Source organism: Gordionus sp. m RMFG-2023, chromosome 3 (assembly GCF_954871325.1).
Source record: "Gordionus sp. m RMFG-2023 chromosome 3, tfGorSpeb1-WG-v2, whole genome shotgun sequence".
Lineage (NCBI taxonomy): Eukaryota > Metazoa > Nematomorpha > Gordioida > Chordodea > Parachordodidae > Gordionus > Gordionus sp. m RMFG-2023.
Genome location: NC_088777.1, coordinates 48828055 through 48848161, shown reverse-complemented (window position 1 = coordinate 48848161; position 20107 = coordinate 48828055). Strand labels below are relative to the sequence as shown.

Below are 20107 nucleotides of genomic sequence, written 5' to 3'. Positions count from 1 at the left end.
TCTTCAACATCAAATTTTAAGTTTTTTATGATCAAGAGGGTAAGCGAAAAATAATTCCCCGGAAAAAAAAATCCTCAATAATAATTCTTAAAAAATTATTCCCCTGAATTATTTTTTTTTAAATTTTAAAATATTTTATTTGATATTTAATCCTTGAATATATTTACAGGGAATTTTTTCTCCTTTTTTTTATTAATTTTGTAATTTTTAATATCTTAAAAAACGGGAATTTTTTTTCTGGGGAGTTATTTTTCTAGATTAGCTCAAGAGTTAAAAAGTTTATTCCCGTTAACCTTGTTACCCCGGTCAATCGCTTTACCCCGGTCTCCCCCTAAAGGATGGAAAAGAAATTTAAAAAAAATAACTGAAAAGTTTTTTATTTACACAATAATTTATGTTATTTTATTATAACTACAAAATAAAACCTTTTATCGACAAAATAAAATTCATCAAAGATTATTCATATTTTGATTGCAAAATTATTATGTCGAAAAATTTATGTAAAGGCCGAACAACTTGACCTTCCTTCTACTTAAATGATGTAATATCATCTTATCATTTTTGCATATCAATTTCCTAATTCCATTCATTTCGAAATGCAAAATAATTTTATAACATTAATAAGATTATCGATTTTTTATTTTATTAACAATCTATATTATGCATTTTAAATATAATTTCATATTATTAATAATAATAAATAAATAATGTGAAATAAATATTAACCAGATAAATACTATAATACTCGCTTAAAACCAAAGATGCTTACAAGTTCTACCTAACTAAAGAAAAAAAAATTATTAACGCCCAATAGCAAATTAAGATGATCACATAATAGTATAGAAGTTTTTACCAATCACTTGAGAGTTTTTAAAGGGATATATATTATATAATGTAGATGGCATTTTATTATAATTATTTTTAAAAAAATCTTTTTAATGATTATTTAATTAAAAAATAAATAAGACAAAAAAGGGGATAAAAAAACCAAAAAAAAATATTTTCCACTTTATTGATTTATATAATAAAAGTCATATTAATAATATTATATTATATAAAAAAAATAAATTAAAATTAAGCGTTTTTGATTTTTCTTGACTATTTTCTTCCTTTATTTTCGGATATAATTTTCGAAATTCGAGTATTAACATTTTTTTTATTTCGCGACAAACAAACAAAAAAAAAGGAAAGAAAATTCGATCTTTTGTCATTTTTATAACATTTTTTTTTTACGAAGAAAAAATTATTTTAATTTTGTTTTAAAAAATTATGGATTTTGTTGCTAAACAAGTACTTTCTAGTAAATTGGGAGGTGTTAAAGGTAAAAATAAATAAATTAAATATAATTCTCTTCCCTTCTCTTCTTTTCTCTCTCTTTTTTTTAATTTCTTTTAATTCTCTTCTCTTCTCTTCTCTTCTCTTCTCTTCTCTTCTCTTCTCTTCTCTTCTCTTCTCTTCTCTTCTCTTCTCTTCTCTTCTCTTCTCTTCTCTTCTCAATTTTTATTTTCTTTTTTGAAAATGGTGGGGGTTACTCAATTTTTTTTAAACATTCAAAGCCGATTCGAAATAATATTTTATCTTAGTAGCAATAAGAAATAGCAAGGGGAACTGAGAATCAATAGAAATGGGAGAAATGTTTGGATTTAAAAAATATACTTTTTTTCCTCTATAAATTTAAGCCCAATGATTTATAAAATGTCGTAAGTATTTTTTTTTTAAGACAACGACTTATCGTAATTTTTTTTCTCTCTTCTAACGATAAATCGGATATATACGTATATATAACTTACAAATTAAGATTTGCTTAAAAATTCTAAAATTGTTTGAAATTTGTAAGAGAGGCACTTTACACATGATGGAATATTTGCCTTTTAAAAATCGCAACCTTCAATCATTTAAAATTATGAGTCTTCTAATCCCCATGCGAGAATTCGGTATAAGCAGTTATTCCGGAAAAGCTTTAGCACTAGATTTGGCGATTCATTTATTAAATACGTTCATAATATTGCAATCAGCTGGGAGATGCCATTTTGTGGTCCGCAACGCGGTCTAAATGATATTTATCTTTATATATTGTATTATTTGTTAAATTTCTAAATGCTTATCATGAAAAAATGCTTAAATATCATTTAATCATAGACCCCAAAATGGCGTCTACAGGCTTATTCCTATTTATATAAACTGTTATAATTAATCATCAATTTATAGTATATATTAATATGTCATAAATTTGGACCATACACCATTCTTTGCTGATATTGTTGTATATTATACGTTTTTTTAACCAATCATTATAAATCTTTTAGGTCATGTCCTAGGTCGGCTTATTATTAAATAGCCAAAAAAACTAAAAAATCAAAAGATAAAAAAAAAAGACATTACCAAAAAAAACAAAAAAAACGAGAATAAAATACTAAATAATAACAATGCTACACCTAATATTTAAAACAAACCAAAATAGTGTGTCCTGGTTTAAAAACTTTTTAGCCTATAATAAAAGCAATTAAGTATCCAAATTAAACTGACCTAGGAAAACAGCCTTAGGACTTGAAATTAAAGACTAAGTTAAGGACATTTTTTTGTGGTCATTTAATTTTACCATAATTTAGTTAGTGTATTAGTTATATCTTAATACATTATTGATTACTAAAAATATGTCACCTTTGGACGTAATTTCATTTCCGTTTTTGACACGTGTTCTATTTAGTATGCAACTAACATAATAATTAATTATTCGTGAATCCATCTTTTTTTTGGAAATAGTTTCTTTTATAAAATAACACTCCTCTAGGAAAATTTAAAATAACACTCCTCTAGGAAATTTTTTTTTTTAAATGGACATATTAGATTTAAAACACTTTCTCAATATTCTTCTCAAGGTTTTATAAATTGCTTGAAACGTACCTCTTTATCAAAGAGTGACGATTTTGTTTTTGAGAAAGCTCAAGCAAGATTCTTTCAAAGTTATTTGAAGATTTCTAAACACCTTATCTTTCTTTTCACATATTATTATTTATTCTAAAAAGAATTGCATTGCTCAAAGTCGAAGGAAATACCTGTAATCATTTCCTTCTTAATAATAGAAAAAAAAATTGGCATATGAATTCTTCTTTTCTATGCAATTCTTGACTAATGTAATAAATTATAATTTCTAAGGTCGTGTCCCTGTTAGGCTTTTTACTAAATAACCGGCTATTTAGCTTCGACTAAACAGTCTAAATAAGTTTAAAAAAAAAGAGGAAAAATAACAGTGTCACCAAATACACTGTATAAAAGCTGTTTAGCCTAGGCCAAACAAGCATTAAATATCAAAACGAAGTCAACCCAGAACACCGCCTAAGGCATCGATGCCGTCTTTAAATCCCTTATCCCATAAAACTGGTTGAATCATCGTATCCAATAAATCATTTCCAAAACAAAACAACAAATCGATCTTTTTTCTGCGTAGGAGTTCATGGATAAAGACTTCAATAGAGGAAATATAAAAGAGAGGTTTTAGCGATAAAAGTGTGCATGTAATAAAAGTTTCGAGCTTATAATAAAAATTAGAGTATAGCAATAAAAAGTGTAGAATTAGGCTATAAAAATTGTTATATCATTTTTGTTAAATAATATAATATTATTCATGCGTAAGAATCATATTTTGTTAGATTACACGCTACAAATTTATAATTGAATTTTATATTATCTAATAAAAGCTCTAAATCTAAGGCAAAATTTGGTATTTTTTTATTTAAAAAAAAATATATTATAAATGATATCAAGGGAAATTATTTTATTATTTCTTAAATATGTTTAAAAAAGTTTTAATTTTTTTTTAAAAAATTGTTAAAAATGTTTCCGTCATAACGGGACAAATTTTAGCCAAAATCATATAAACTTAAATCTGGAGATTTTGCTCATTGATGGTAGAAAGGTTCGGACCTACATTTGCCAAATCTCTAGGTGGATTACATTATATTATCTTAGCTGAGATTATTTAATATGGAATAGACATTTAACTCTGAATCACCCCTTTTTTTAAAAAATCGACCCAAATAGTGCTTTTTAAGAAACACTATTGGAGACCTTTGATTAACAATTCTTTTTTTAAGGAAGTGTCCAAAATTATTTTAAAAAAAATTCGAAAAGTTACAAAACTTTTACAAATTTTAAAATTCTAAGGAAATCGTACGTGCTAAAAAAATTTTAAAATTATATTTTGGACATGTTTTTATAATTTTAAAATAGCTTCTTTATTTTCATTTAAAGTTTCGAAAGTTTGTGAATTTAATATTTTGATGTTTCGAACACAGCCTAAAATAAAATGCTGATCGGGGTAATTTAGTTCTAAATATATTTTTGGGATTCAAACCTGGTTGGTTTTAAACATGGTTGGTTTTAAACATGGTTGGGGTTTCAAAACATTGAAATTATTTTATTAGAATTCGAATATGGACCATATAAGGAGCCGAAAACCTGGGGTATTTTGGGTTCCCCCAAAAACCCAAAAATTCTGAACCCAAATCAGTTCTCCAAGCTAGGACCTAAAATAATTCGAACCTAAAAAAAAGAATTGGGTCAAACTAGGACCGAGAATGTTAAATTTTCAATGTTTCTTTCTTTCTTTCTTTCTTTCTTTCTTTCTTTCTTTCTTTCTTTCTTTCTTTCTTTCTTTCTTTCTTTCTTTCTATCTCTTTCGTTCGAAATAAAAAATCAAATAATATAACAAGATAAATTCCGCTTGCTTGACTCTTATAGAATTTTTGACATTTTATTACATTAATAAAAACTGATAATAATAAAAAAAATATCTAATTTTAAAATGACAAAATAATAAATAAATTAAAGTAAGAGATTCGTGATAAAATCTAAAGATTATATAATTTCCCTTAAAGCTTGTATACAAATGTGATTCATTTCATTAATATCGTTTTCATTTTATACCCTTTATTGATTTCAAAATTATTTTATTATTAATCATATTAGTTTTTTTTTTGATCTTCTGTGTATATAAAAAAACTGTAGGAAATTATTTGAAAGAATAAATTAATAATTTTGTTATTTTGCTCATACTTCACACCATCAAGATTTTCGGAATTTAATGTTTTTATATGATTTTAAAGGTATAATTTTTTATAATAAGCAAACGATGCTAATAATATCACGACATTTGTATTTCGTATAATGATTAAATTAAAAAAGGTGTAAATTATTAGAGCCGTGATAGGGTTTAGCAAGGATCATTGCAAACTACTCCTGACTATCAACATGCTTATACCATAAATTAGACTTTACTTTATATATTTTTTCTTATGCTAAATACTTTATTTGCGACACAAATTGGTCAATGCCAAATTAAAAATATAATATTGTTTTTTTTAAGGCACGCTTCTTTGTTCATAACATATTAGTGTTGTTAAACGGTAAAAACGGCTAACTCAATATTTTATCTAAAATAATATTACGCATACCTGAAGATTTTGCTCATAGGTGAGATGGCAGAAAGATCTAGACATCAGACATCAATTAGCTAAATCTTATTGGTTAACCCATTTATATCGTGGTGGTACAGCGTTTGTACCATGAAATCAAAGCCGTTGATAGCCATAGTGAATACAAAACGTGTTGCCACTTTTCTAAATAATATACTTTTTTAAAAAAATATTTTTTGGACCTTATAAATGTGTGTTCCTTTTATATACTATATATGTGTATATAGTTTATTATAATTTAATAAATAAATATAAATATTAAAATATCATTCTATTAACCATTTTTAGTCCATTGATGCACATGATTAAAAAGCAAGGTTAAACAGATTAAATTCAAAGATATCATGTAGAGTGAGTGTTGTGCAGATTTAATTCGAAACATTTTCATATTTTTTTTAAATTCGTTTGTAAATAAAATTATTTTAACTTGTAATAAAATAATTGATAAGAATTATATAAAATATGTTATTTTAACAATTTTTTTTGCAAGTTCAAAATAATTTTATTTTCAAATAAATTTTAAAAAATATATGGAAATGTTTTACATCAAATCTGGTCAACACTGTATATATGTTAGGTAACGAAAATCCATAATAAAACGAAGATCCATATTTATTCATAATTATATTTATCAGAAAATTACATATCTATTCATTAAAAAAATATACAGATTATAAATCATAATTATCCATCTTCATTCCCAAAGGTCCATTCTTTGTTTTTCCCAACTGACATCTTCTTACATTAATCCAATATCTTCACTCCAAATCTCCAACAAAGGACTTTTTCTTAACAACAACCCATGTGATAATTCCTTTCATCTTCTCCACCAAGGAAAACTTAATTCCCCTGTCAGAAAAATAACTGACATTTTATGTATTATATTAAATTTATTTCTTCTTTTTTTCAACAGCTACAACAGATCAATGTGTTTTTTTTTCCGACAATTCGTTATTTTTTACAACTTTAAATAATTTCTTTAGCGCGTTTTTCTTAAATTTAAAAATACTATTTAACCGGAAATGTATTTCTTAATGTTTAGAATACTTACCCTACGAAATTCAGATAATTTTGCTCTGAACTTTCGAACTTTATATAATTTATATTCGTTTTTCTATACATTTTTCATTATAAATGACTCAAAAATTAACGGTATAATTATATACAATTCATAAGATAAGTATTTTAAACATACCGAAATACATTCCAGGTAAAAGGAGATTTTTACATTTATAAAAACGCGCTCAAAAAAAAATATTTAAGTTGAAAAAATAACACATTGACGCTTGTATAAGAGTTGTGCATATTTGTTCTCTATTATTTCTGTAATTCATTTATCAAAGAATAAATACAAATGTTAAGTTTTTGAAATAAATTACATATTTTAAATTTAAATATATGTGAGTTAGAAACATACTTTATTTTTGCAAAATAAAGCCGCGATATGAATAGTTAATAAAGTGTTAGAGACCTTATTGGGAAAATATAGGATCAAAATACAAAATCATGTATTGTAAAATATCAATTTAGGCTTCTTATGTCAAATAAATTACATATTTTAAATTTAAATATATGCGAGTTAGAAGCATACTTTTTTTTTGCAAAATAAAGCCGCGATATGAATAGTTAATAAAGTGTTAGAGACCTTATTGGGAAAATATAGGATCAAAATACAAAATCATGTATTGTAAAATATCAATTTAGGCTTCTTATGTCTAAAACATAAAAAAATTAAATTACTAAACTTTCAAACTTTAAATGAAAATATAAATTAATAAATAAGCTATTTTAAATGTAAAAAAAAGAAAAGACTTCTCTTCTCTTCTCTAGGAAAGGAAAGGAAAGGTATAGACGATAACTAAAATGGGGTGCCACTACTGATTTATATTGATACCCATTTAAATGAATAAATCGTCAGTTTGGGTATTTATTATAATGTCATTGGCCCGGCTAAAGGCTTGCAATGAGCGGAAGTTAGAACTCTCTAATAAAATTTATGGGGAAAAATTCAAATCCAAAAATTAGAAAAATTTTGCCTACTATGCCTTACGGAATCACCCTGATTTGAAAATAGGGGGTTTTAGATAACCCTTTCAAAAAATTTCCATTTTTTTCTTCTCTACAATAAGTATATCTTTTTTTTAAAAAATCTGATATAATATCCTTCATTGGGAATCGTCTGAATCTTTGTATCCTCAAGATTTTTATGAGTGAGAGGATCTCGTCATCATAAACTCGAGAAATGGCCATGGTTGTTCTATTGAATTTCGCCCTATAAATCAATGCATGTGAAATCCCATGAGTGCGAGGGTAGGGTAAATGTGATGTCATTGAGCTTTTCCACTGTCTGGGAAAAGTCACATAACATTTGTAATTTGAAGTTACAAATTTTCTTAAAAAAATAAAATAACTATACATATTATTGCTAATAAAATATATATATAATTAAATAATATTATATAATAAATAACTACTAATTCAATGGCAATTAAGATAAAAGCTTTCCGCAAATTAATTTTTTTTTTTAAAAAAATACATCGTAAATTTTTTTATTTTTTACAATATAATAAATTGAACGTTAACGTTTACAAAATTCGAAGGCGTGAAATATTATAATAGTTAAAGTTATTTATTATATTATTTTCTATTCACTTTTATTTTGTCCATTCCAATCCTGTGCAACCTGATCATTTCCTTCATTCATTCATTCAATCCTTCCTTCCTTCCTTCCTTCCTTCCTTCCTTCCTTCCTTCCTTCCTTCCTTCCTTCCTTCCTTCCTTCCTTCCTTCCTTCTTTAATATTTCCCTTTCCATTAACTTTCGATCAAACATACATTTTCGAGTCAAGAAATAATATATATATTTTTTTGTATATCCTCCTTAGTTTTTCTCTACTTTATTTTCGTATAAACTTATTATATTTTAATATTCTGTTATAGCAACACAACAATTATATTTTTTTTCCCCTATATTTATAACACAAAACTGGTGTAATGGTATAATTCAAAATTTAAAACTTCAAATGAGATAAACAAAAAATGAAAAAGAAATTATAGCTATAATTATAATTTATTTGAACATTTTTTGTGATACAATAATTTAAAACAAAATAATTAATGAGTAATTATCACATTTTAAGTTATTTCATTCTCCCACCATGGCTTAAGTAAAGGAACAGTGCGATGGCATGTTTTAAAACTGTTTTATTTCACTCAAAAATAGCTTTAATAAGGCTAATATTTCATTTTTTTTATTTTATTATAAAAAATTATCTCTATTGCATTTAATAAAGCATGCAAATGTATAAAAAAAATTGTTTTAACCTATTATATTAAATATTAATATAACTACCCTAATTTTGTTAGTTTGCAATTTTTTAGAATTTATAAAACTTGAATTAATATGACATTTATAAAAAATTAAAGGGACAAGTTAATGGTTTGTAGATGGAACATTTATATTTTAATTAGATTTACGCAACGGGTTAATAATAGGGATCAAGCTCCCTTAAAAAGTGACACCGATAGAATTCAGAATTTAGAAATCCCCCTATGTTAATAAAATGAAAAAATTATGTGATATTCATAGGGTAGGTATTCCAAATTAGTGTTGTTAAATGGCTCGTGTTGAGCCGATTTTTTAAAACGGCTATCTCAATATTTTAACCAGAAAAATATTGCCTAAGCCTGGAGATTTCGATAATATATGTCTAGACCTTTGTTCCTTCTATTAGCAAAATCTTCAGGTTTTCGTAATATTTTTCTGGATGAAATATTGAGTTAGCCGTTTTTAAAAATCGGCTCAAAACGAGCCGTTTAACAACACTATTCCAAATATGACGGCATCCATTTTCGGTAAAATCAGATTTTTAAATTTTCAAAAACGCGCTCAAAAAATAATTTAAAAGTTGGAAAAAAATATTCAAATAAAAATGTCTTTTTTTGGAAACTAAATAATTTGAGTGTGTTCCGAAGAAAATTTTTTAATCTTTAAAATCATATGATAAAAAATTGATGACAGCAAAAAAAAAATAGAAAGCTACCGTTAAAACCAAATCGAAATATCGATAGACATTTTTTGCAAATAACAACTTTAAGATAATAACCCAACTGAAAGAAATTTTTTAATTGGATGAAATATAAAGTTATACACGTAGGAAGGATTACGAGTCAGAGAGATATGAGTTATGGTTAATTAAAGATTTTAGAGATATGGCATTAGGGTTAAGATATATTAAAAATTGGGTTTTCATAAAATATAATCATTTTATTTAATATAACTTGGCAAATCTGACATGTCATGGTGGTTAAAAATGGTCTAAAAATAAGTAAAGACTTTGAGCCGGGCTAGGGCCCTTATGGATAAAAAGGAATTATTCCATTTAGTCTCAAAATTTCCCGAGAACTTATATGTTACCGCTACATGCGTAATCAGGTAATATGCGCATAGGGCAAGTATTTCATATTGCAAATCCATATCCAGGAAAAATCAAATTATTTTTAACAAAAAATTTAAAAAAAAAACGAGTGAAATAAATTATTTAAAGTTTGGAATTAAAAAGTAATTAGCTGAACATGTTTTTAAAATTTGAAGATTCTAATTCTGCCGATAAGATATTCCAGTATGTATTAAATACCCATCCTATAAATTTCGAACAAATTGGTTTTTGAACCTTTGAGTTATTTTTATCCACTAAAATTATAGGGGATTGACTGAAATATTTAAACTATTAAAACAGGCAATATGTGAATAGCCTTATTACGACATTTACGATAGATAACATGCTATATTAACCAGATAAACCAATAAATATATTTATATTTTACCTTTTAAAAGCTGACTAATAAATATTATACTATAAAGTTATAGTAACCATTCAAAATCGATATAAAAAAAGAGATAATTATATAATGGTTTGAAAATATCATAACAAACTCAAGTAAACCCCTTGTACTATTTATTATTGCCCTGTCTATTTCATACAAAAATTCGGGGATAAATTTGCTATGATTTAATTTCATGTCAAATAAAAAGGGCTAAAAAAATTTTATATTAATCAAAATAATTTAGCATCCTTATGTAGCCCTAAGCATTAATCTATATTAATCAACTTAAAATAAAATCTTTATCCATTATAGTTATTGATCCATGCTTTATTTATTCGTTTTCTGACATCCCTAATACTAATCAATTTAATTTTTCTTAGAAAACATAAACAATTAGTAATTGTAATCATTTACAATGATTAATGATTTTTTTTTTCAATAATAATTAATGCATTTATCTTTATCATGTTACGTCAATGTTAAGTTGTTAAAATACAACGATATAATTATGGGATTTTCGGTGAATATTCTAAAACTCTGACATTCTTGTTAAATGGTAACATTATAATAAGTTTTCATAGATGAAGTATACATTAGATTAATAAAATATAAAAGTTATATATATTTTTAAATTTTAGATTGTAAGACTTTCTACATTTGAAAATAATTAGAAGAACTCTATTTCTTTAATATTTCTTTTTCTTTCTTTCTTTCTTTCTTTCTTTCTTTCTTTCTTTCTTTCTTTCTTTCTTTCTTTCTTTCTTTCTTTCTTTCTTTCTTTCTTTCTTTCTTTCTTTCTTATGATCACTTGATCTTAACCTAATTTTTTCTTTCTTTCTTTAAGATAGAAATTCCTGCTGCTTATATACCTAATCTCATTTTTAATATATAATAATAATATTATATAGTATAATATTATTAAGAATATTTTCTTTTGTCTCTTATAAAAAATTTTATTTTTTAAAGAGGGCTTAAAATCCCCCTTCCCCACCCCCTTCAAACCCTTCTAATCATTAAATCAATAAATGACACCAGATTTATGACAAATAATAAGATAAGAATATATATATATAACTTAAAATAATAAGAAAATGGAATTAAATTATATAACAAAAAGATTTATGGCAAAATATCATTTTCCTAAATCGATATTTAAATATCCAAAATTTCTTTTTTTATAGAATATAATAATTCGATGCTGTGTTATCGTTTACTTTTTTAATAATATTTTCTCCTTACGAAGATTGTGCCTTTATGGTATTTTGTAAACAATATTTAAGACAATTGAACAAAAGAAACTAATATATAGCCAATGTTCGAAGATTTTTTAGATTTTAAATTTATTAATAAATATTCAAATTAATATTCAAAAAAAAGTTTAACATAAAGAGCTTTAAAATAATTTTTTTCAATAGCTTTTTGGTCATTTTTTTGTTATGTCCTCTAAAATCTGAATTTGGAAAAAAAATAATATTTATTAATAAATCTTTAGAGAATTAGGAATTTTAAATTCCATTTTATTTGATAAAAAAAAAATAATAAATTTATACGATATTTTTCAGCGATCGCAGGTTCGGACCTAAACCCGGTGAGGCCGGGCAAATGGGTCAGTCTGTATAAATTTTTTTCAAAATAAACCAGGGTCAGGCCTAAATCTTTTTTCTATAAAACCGGGCGGGTCAAAAATTATTAAACCGGGTGGGGCCGGATATTTTAAAACTCGAGTATTATCATATATAATATTTAAAAAAATATTTGAAAATGTATCATTCATTCATTTCTCATGTTTCCTATTTTCATTTCAAAACAACACCATTTTAATTTTCTCCTTATGTATACTACTTTACTATTTATGTGCAAATAAAATAGTCATAAATTTAAGGAGATTTAATTTTAAACAAAAATTATACATAAACTATACGCAAGAAAGAAATGTTTAGTATTGAATTTGCATATAACAATTAATAACCAAATCCACACTTATATGAATAACTTGCAATATAATCAAACCACATCATTTTAATTTCCTTGTGTACATTACTGTATACTAACTAAACTTAATTAAAAATCAGAATATTTTCTTAGTCATTATTTAGCTTCCAGTTCCTATTTAGTGATACTTATGATTTTGCTTATAGATAGCAGAAATGTTTGGACCTATATTTGCCAAATTTTCGAGGGCTTACATAATATTATTTTGGCCAAACAATTAATCAGACCGTAATTAAAAATCGATCCGAATTGGGTCGTACAACATTATAGTGCACACAAATTGAGCGTTTAAGTTTTGCCGTAATTTTTTAATTAAAAAAACCTAACGGATCCCTTGTTTAAATTAAGGTTGCCTTTTTATTAATATTGTCGATTCATAATTTTAAATAAGATCTAAAAAAAAAAGGATTTTGAAAATTATAATATCGTCTGCTTTCTTATTTCTTTAATTTCTAAATATTCCTTTTTAGAATATAAGTAAGTTATTATTTATATAATATTACAAAGCGAAGAATAAAAAAATTAATGTAAACCTAGTTTTTAAAATGGTGGCTAACGCCGCCGCGCTTGCAACGCTGCGGATGAAACGCTAAATTTGTGCTCACTGCTCCTATTTTTTTCCTTCTTAATATTTAGCATAACTTTTGGAGCATACCTAATTAAAGATTTTATTTAAAACTTATAATTTAATCCTATTTTTATTAAAATAAGGGAAAGGGGAAAATACAAATTTTTTTTTGTAAACTTTCATTTTGATAAATTATTTCAAATTATCATCTTTAAATTATTTTTCTTTTAATTACATAATTTATTGTCGATAAAGTGAATTCAAATTAGATAATATTTTCTGTGTGCCAATTTTATCTCTTTTTTTTAAAAAAAAATTATTATATTTATCTATTTTCATATCAAATATATATATTTTTTTCATAATTTTAAAGTGTAACAATAAAATTTAAATAATTACTGTCATTTAAATCGAATATATAGATCGAAGGACAGTTTTAGGATAAGGCTATACCAGAATGTTCTAGATTAAAAAACTATAAATTATATTATTTATTATAAACTAATAGGACAGGGTAAAATTTTAAATATATTATATACAAACGAGGGTACGCAGACGATAAATAATTTTTTAATGTGCAAATGCTAATAAATACCCATATTTTTGAAATTTTTAGCTTGCTAACGTTTAGCTTTTATTTGAATTATATCCTAGCTTAAAAAAAATATTAAAAAGGGGAGCTCGGCAAATTGACGACGGCCGATAAGGAACCTAGCGAGGAAGAAATGAAAAGAGCCGCCGAGATCGAAGAAGCGAGAAAGGAAGCAGAAGAAAAAAGGAAAGAAAAACACAAGAAGATGGAAGCCGAAAGAGAAAATATGAGATCTGGCATACGAACCAAGGTATGACAAAGTTTATTATGAAAAAAAAATTCTTATTTTTATAAGTGGAGATAAAAAAAAAATTTATGTGGGAACTGACATCCATTCCATACAGACGAAAATAATTTTTTTAAATTTTTGTTTCCGTGAAAGTTTTGCTAAACGGCTCGATTTTCAAAAATGGCTGACCCATTAGTTTAGCTAATTGTCTAAACATTTCTGTCATCTATGAGCAAAATCTTCAGGCTTGCGTAATATTATTTGGCGAAGGGTTATCCATTTTTAAATCGAGCCGCTTAACAAGTTAGATATCCCTCCGCTCTATCAATCGATCAATGCTTTCCACGTAATCATTTCCCTCCTTTTCAATTATTTACGGAGGGATGGGGTTGATTTTTTTTTTAAAAAAGGATTTAAAAAAAATCCCCCATTTATGATATTAAGAAAATAAACAAAAAATTTATTATCAATTTATTATAGTTCCGGATATTTGAACTTAGAATCGACAGGTAAAATATTATAGAACTAGTTGAGGTCTCCGGAAAATTCCAAAGCTCGCTCATGGCATTCATGATTTAGTATGAGTGATTAGAGTGAATTGAGAGAGAAAAACGATTTTTTATGTATTTGCTTGACTTAAGAATTTGGGCAACAAAACTGCTTAAACTAATCTCGCTATTAATTAACCTTCATTTCAATTCTTTCTTTTTTAAAAAAAAATATCAGATTTTTAATATACAATAAAACTTGTCTATTTTGTATTCTTGATAATAAGGGACAATTTCCTAATTTAAGCAAAATTTTGAGTCCCAATAAAATTACCAATCAACTACTATTAGTCTTGATAAAATTGGGCATCTGTCTAAGTTGAGCAAAAGTATTAACGGTGCCCCAATTAGACAGGTTTTACTGAATTATACAGATCGATTTTTTTTTTAATACTTGCCTTGATTTCGCTTTGCTAAGATTATATCACGAAAAAAAAAAAATTATTTTATATAAAAAAAATTTACATAATTTTACGAACAAATTTATATATATATATATAATAGATCCTATTTAAATTTAATTTTTCCCCTTCTTTCAATCTTAGGAAAACTGATAAAATACGCGTTTCGTTTTTTTAAAATAAATATTAATCTCATAGAGAAGAGAATAATGACCTATAATAATAAACACTTTCTAATCTTGACCAATCAGAGTCTCCGGCACTAAACTTTAATAGCCAGGAAAATATTGCCTAAGCGTCGAGATTTCGCCAATAGACGTTCAATCCTACGTATGAGCGAAATCTTTAGGGCTTGCATAATATTTTTCTAAATAAAATATTGAGTTTACCGTTTTTTTAAAATAGGCTCAAATTGAGCCATTTAACAACACTATCTGGTACAACAGGAACGGTGCTACGACCTTTTGGGCGGCCTAGAGAAAATAAATTCGGCGGCGATTAAAGGTTTTTAAAAAAAAGAGACATTAATATTTAAATATCGTTTCTGGAACAATATTGGTTAATAATTAGCTCCCGTTAGATCTACAATGCCCGGCACACCCATTATGAATTTTCGCGAGAGCATCTCGGTCCGTTAGATTTTTTCCACAGTCCGGCCCATTTTTTTTAAAAGATTTCCCGGTCAGCTAGCTTACGAATAGCCTACTCCTGTCAGTGTTGCTAAACGCTATTTTTAAAAGTAGAGCGTTATCGCTATCGCTATTTTTTCAAAAAAGTAGCGTGCTATTAGCTACTATTTTTTACACTACTTTAGAATTTTTTTAAAAATATTTCTAACGTATCTCTATTTCCACATTTATTGCATTTCAATAATAATAACATTTCCATACTGTCATCCCCAAACCTAGAGCGACGATCAGAATGTTTAAGCTTTGACTAATGATTCAACCTAGCATAATTTAACATAATTTTTATATAGGAAAAACTATCAAAAATAATAATTTGAGTATTTTTAGATTTTAAAAATTATGCGTCTAGAAGATTTTCAATAGTCTTGTTATTTATTTCAAAAAAATCATTTATATTAGGTAGCGTTTTTGATCTGGCTAGGGTCAGTCTAAAATTATAACAGTAATAGTTAGAATACGAAATTATTTAGGGAATAAGTGGCATAAATTACCAAGGTTTGCCTAGCCAGGCCACCTCCCTTTAACTTTTTATCAATTGAACCAATTTCTCTTAAAATTCGTAGATTGAAATAAGTATTTAGCATTTAATAAAAATTTATAAATATATTAGATAATAAGGTTAATTAAGCATGTTTAACATCCAATAATAAAGTTACTAATAATTTAAAAAATATTATTATTAAATATGAGTCTGATGAGAAAATGAGAAGTTAACATTAATTATTTATTGTAATTTTTAATATAATCTTCATATCCTATGGTCAGTTGGAACATACCATGTTTGGACTGGGCCAGAAAATCAACTTTCACACAAACTCATTTAGCTCAAAAACTATTATAGAAGCATCTTTAATTCAAATTTATTTTAAAGATTATAGACATTGATATTAAATATGTTTGATACATTTTTTTAAAACTAGTTTTATTTGGCACTCTTACAACGAAATCTATACCCTGTGTTATTATCTTTAATATCAATCTCTATCATCTAATTGTGAAATATTTTGATCTGGCCATCATATTTTTAATATCTATATTATTTTTTCCCCCAATTTACTATTATTTCTCACCTCTATGGCTAATTTATACAACAACAATTAAATTTTAATACCCTCTTACCGCTATGGAATTATTGTAATATTTATATTACTTCGTAATGAAATATGAAATCCATAAAGATTCATATTCTCTCAATTTTTAAATCCTTTACTTAGGGTTTTTACATTTAACACTGTGATTTGACCGGATATTTCAACATGTGTAGAGTAAATTGTGTTTGATATCTGTGTTTGTAATTGGATCTTATTATAAATAATTTTATTAATTTTTATATTAATTTACCATATTATTTATAAATTTAGTATTTTAGTTAAAGTCGGCTCTTAAAATACCAAGAAGTAAGAATATTGTGATTTATTTTAAAATAGTATTAATTCAATCAAAATCAAAATATTAGCATTGAAATTCAAAAAAATAATTTTACACGTCCAAACTACCCATTTATTCATAAAAAACATAATCTAAACAGTATCATAAACGGTAATATAAACAGTACTATTAATAGGTAAACACATAACCTATAACTGAAATCTTCACAATCTCATTCATTCTTTGTTCTTCACCAGATGGCATCACGTGATCTCCCCTTCTCCCTTCTTCCCTTAAGGAAAATTAATTGTTCATGTCATAAAAATGGCTGACATTTAGTATATTATATTAAATTTATTTCTTCTTTTTTATAACTGCAACAATAATATCTCTAAATTTTATAGCCCGTGGCTAGCCTATTAAAATTAGACAGAAAAATCAGAGATTTGCGATGCCTTGTTTGATTTTACATACTTAAATTTATCCAGCCTGCACAGTTATAAATTTTTATTCTTATATTTGATAATCCTAAAGTTTTGGTTCTAAACTCTTAATAAACATTTTTTTTAAATAAAAAATACTTAATTAATCCCTCTAAAATGAATCACGGAAAAAATACTTAATATACTTCTCTTTCTTTATAAATTAGAGTAAATAATCGCTGTCTGTTGGAACGGTTCCCTTTCTGATTCACTGGGATTTTATAAGAGTTTTCGTTCAGTTCTGAGGGTTTGAAGATTTTTGTCTTCGATTCCAAAAAGTATAAATCATTCAATCTTCCAACTTTTTTTCAATTTTATTTTATTCCCCATACGTTAGTATAACTTGAAGAAAAAGGAAATACCCGTGGATGAAGAAGCCGCTTCGGGTATGAGCGGCTTGGGTAGGAAAAGGAAAACTCAGGAAGAATTAGCCAAGGAAAATCAAATAGATGAAGGTTTCAAATATCTTTCATTCTTCACAAAGTTTTATATTAATTCTTGTTAACCTACGTTATTTTTTGTCCAGGTTTTTATTATTATCCGGCCAAAATTCCTAAATATTTGCATCAAAGAAATATTGGTTGTAATTAGTTTAAGCGGGATATTTTTTTTTAATTTTTATTATTAATGCATACTTTCAATGTAGATTATTTTTTTTAAATAAAATCATAAAGATTTTAATTATTAAAAATTATATATATATATATTTTATGAAAATATTTTAGTGCAAATATATATATTTTCTTCAAAGATAAACCGATAATTGAACAAATAACGGACCAAATAACGCAGCTAACAGACAGAACGACCAAGGCATTCAACGAGCAATGCAGTATTACGTGATAATGAAATGTTTTCTTTTTTTTAGAAAATTCATCCATATATATCATTAGTGTTGTTAAACCGCTCCATTTTGACGATTTTATAACTATGGCTAAAATCAAGATATTACATAAAATATTATTATACTTAAACCTCGAAATTTGGCAAATAGATATCTAAACCTTTCTACTATTTGTGGGAAAAATATTGTAAAACTTGAGCTATTTACTTTTGGCTATGATCTTGAGTTAGCCGTTTAATAATAATCCACTAAAACGAGCCTTTTAACAACAATATATATGTATATATCACAACATTCCCATCCCCAATAATATAAATATTTTTTTTTTCTTCTTTAAATAAATTGTATTATTTATTGATGATCCTGTAATAAAATATAAAATTGATAAATATAATCGCAGTCGGATTTATATTCACATTCCTGTCACCACACAAAAATCTCTTTTTAAATTATGAGGTTTAATTTATTAAATTAAATTTTTTTTTTCTTTTAGGAAAAGATTTCATAATTTATTATTGCAAATTTATTTATATATTTATAAAATTTGTATAAAAAACTATTATCTGTATCTGTAGTATATAAATATACCTTATTTGTCTAAAAAAATATGGAGTCAAAATAAATATTTACAATTTTAAAAGATTTTGGCTTTAGTATTATGATTTTGACCAAAAACTGTATGGGTCGGGGTCTTTTTTTCTCAGATCTCCGTGTATGGTTAGTAAATCATAATTTTTCATCGATATCTTCAAACTTGAAATAATAATAATTACTTGTAACAAAACATAATATTAATTAAAGGGAGTTTAGCTTAGGCAAAGAACGACTCGTTATCTAAACGAAATATGTTAAATTTGCCCAGGACTAAGGTTTGGCTTTTCGGAATAATGATCCTTTTCGAAAATCAGCAACTCAACATTGAAACCATTTTTTACATAAACTGAGTTTATAGTTTTCATTTTATAGGCCATGTAGGGGAAAACAAAAATACTTAGATAACAAACATAGTATTAAGTATTCATTTTTAGATATAAATAAAATTTTGGTTCATTAAACGTATAGGATTGTTAAGATCAACCCAATGTCGATGATGAGTGGGCTAATCAGTGTGAATCGCATCAATGAAATAAAAACCTGTTCTTGTTTTGCTGAAACCAATTTTAATATTATAAGCTGAATTCCTCTACTCCCAGTGAAATTCAACTGACGATTTCTAGGGTTGCAAAGCAGTTAAAAGCGGAGGGGGGAGGCTCAGCATTTATTATCAAAATCGCTTCATAAAAAATAATAAAATTATATAGCCTAAGATCTCGCTAAAACGCAGATATGGGCTGGGGTTTACCCATTTGCTCGTTTGTTATTTTTGGTAATTTTTAACATCAACAACGCATAGAAAGATTGCCATTTCATGGCACCCATGAATCATAAAATTGGTGTTGGTATTGTGATAAAGGAGGAATTCTAAGGTTTAAATCGTAAGTTATAAAATAATTGATAGTAGATTGCTATGACAAAGTATTGAATTTTGTGTGCTTAAGGTTGGATAATCAGTTAATTAGACCTAATCTACAGCTCAGGCTAAAAAAATATCTCTAAGCATTGAGGCATGAGTTGACTTCTTTTTTCCAATTTCTTCGTGATTGAGTTATCTCTTCGAAGAAAACCCTGAGGCGTTAGTTTTCGGTTAAAACTGTTTGAACGTTTCTGGAATCTGCTTAAAATAGAACAATAACCTAACTATAAGGGTTATACTTTACAGGTAGGAATTACACCACTTTTGTTATTATGTAAAGTATGAAGAATATAAGAAATGATTCTTCCTAGACTGTTTGTAGATCGCATGGTTACAGACGTAAATTATGTATGACTCAATGAATGGGTTAACTATTAAGGGATGACTAAAAATAGGAATAAGACATATTTGTAATCACAATTGACCAGAGTTGACTTTGACGGGGTAGGGCTCGAATGCTATATATTCTCTACTTGAAATTTATAATTATATCTGACGCAATATTGTATGAATGAAATGATACATCATCTGGTGATCCGCCAGCCATTTTCTATAGGGTTGGACCTGGTATATTATTTTTT

General features: G+C 26.1%; 1 protein-coding gene across 1 annotated transcript; it reads left to right on the top strand.

Moving 5' to 3' along the window:
- Positions 1 to 1121: 1121 nt before the first annotated feature.
- Positions 1122 to 18462, top strand: LOC135927574 (complexin-like). Its single transcript, XM_065463648.1, has 4 exons — positions 1122 to 1321; positions 13536 to 13702; positions 17507 to 17624; positions 17921 to 18462. The coding sequence occupies exons 1-4, from the start codon at positions 1270 to 1272 to the stop codon at positions 18010 to 18012; spliced, it is 429 nt and encodes a 142-aa protein (XP_065319720.1). The 5' UTR covers positions 1122 to 1269; the 3' UTR covers positions 18013 to 18462.
- The last annotated feature ends 1645 nt before the right edge of the window (positions 18463 to 20107 follow it).

What these genes read in the sequence shown, in the direction of transcription:
- LOC135927574 (XM_065463648.1), top strand. Translation starts at nt 1,270, where the DNA reads ATGGATTTTGTTGCTAAACAAGTACTTTCTAGTAAATTGGGAGGTGTT. An exon ending in TAAATTGGGAGGTGTTAAAG is followed by an intron (nt 1,322 to 13,535) that starts GTAAAAATAAAT and finishes AATATTAAAAAG; the next exon opens with GGGAGCTCGGCAAATTGACG. An exon ending in GGAAAATCAAATAGATGAAG is followed by an intron (nt 17,625 to 17,920) that starts GTTTCAAATATC and finishes TTTTCTTCAAAG; the next exon opens with ATAAACCGATAATTGAACAA.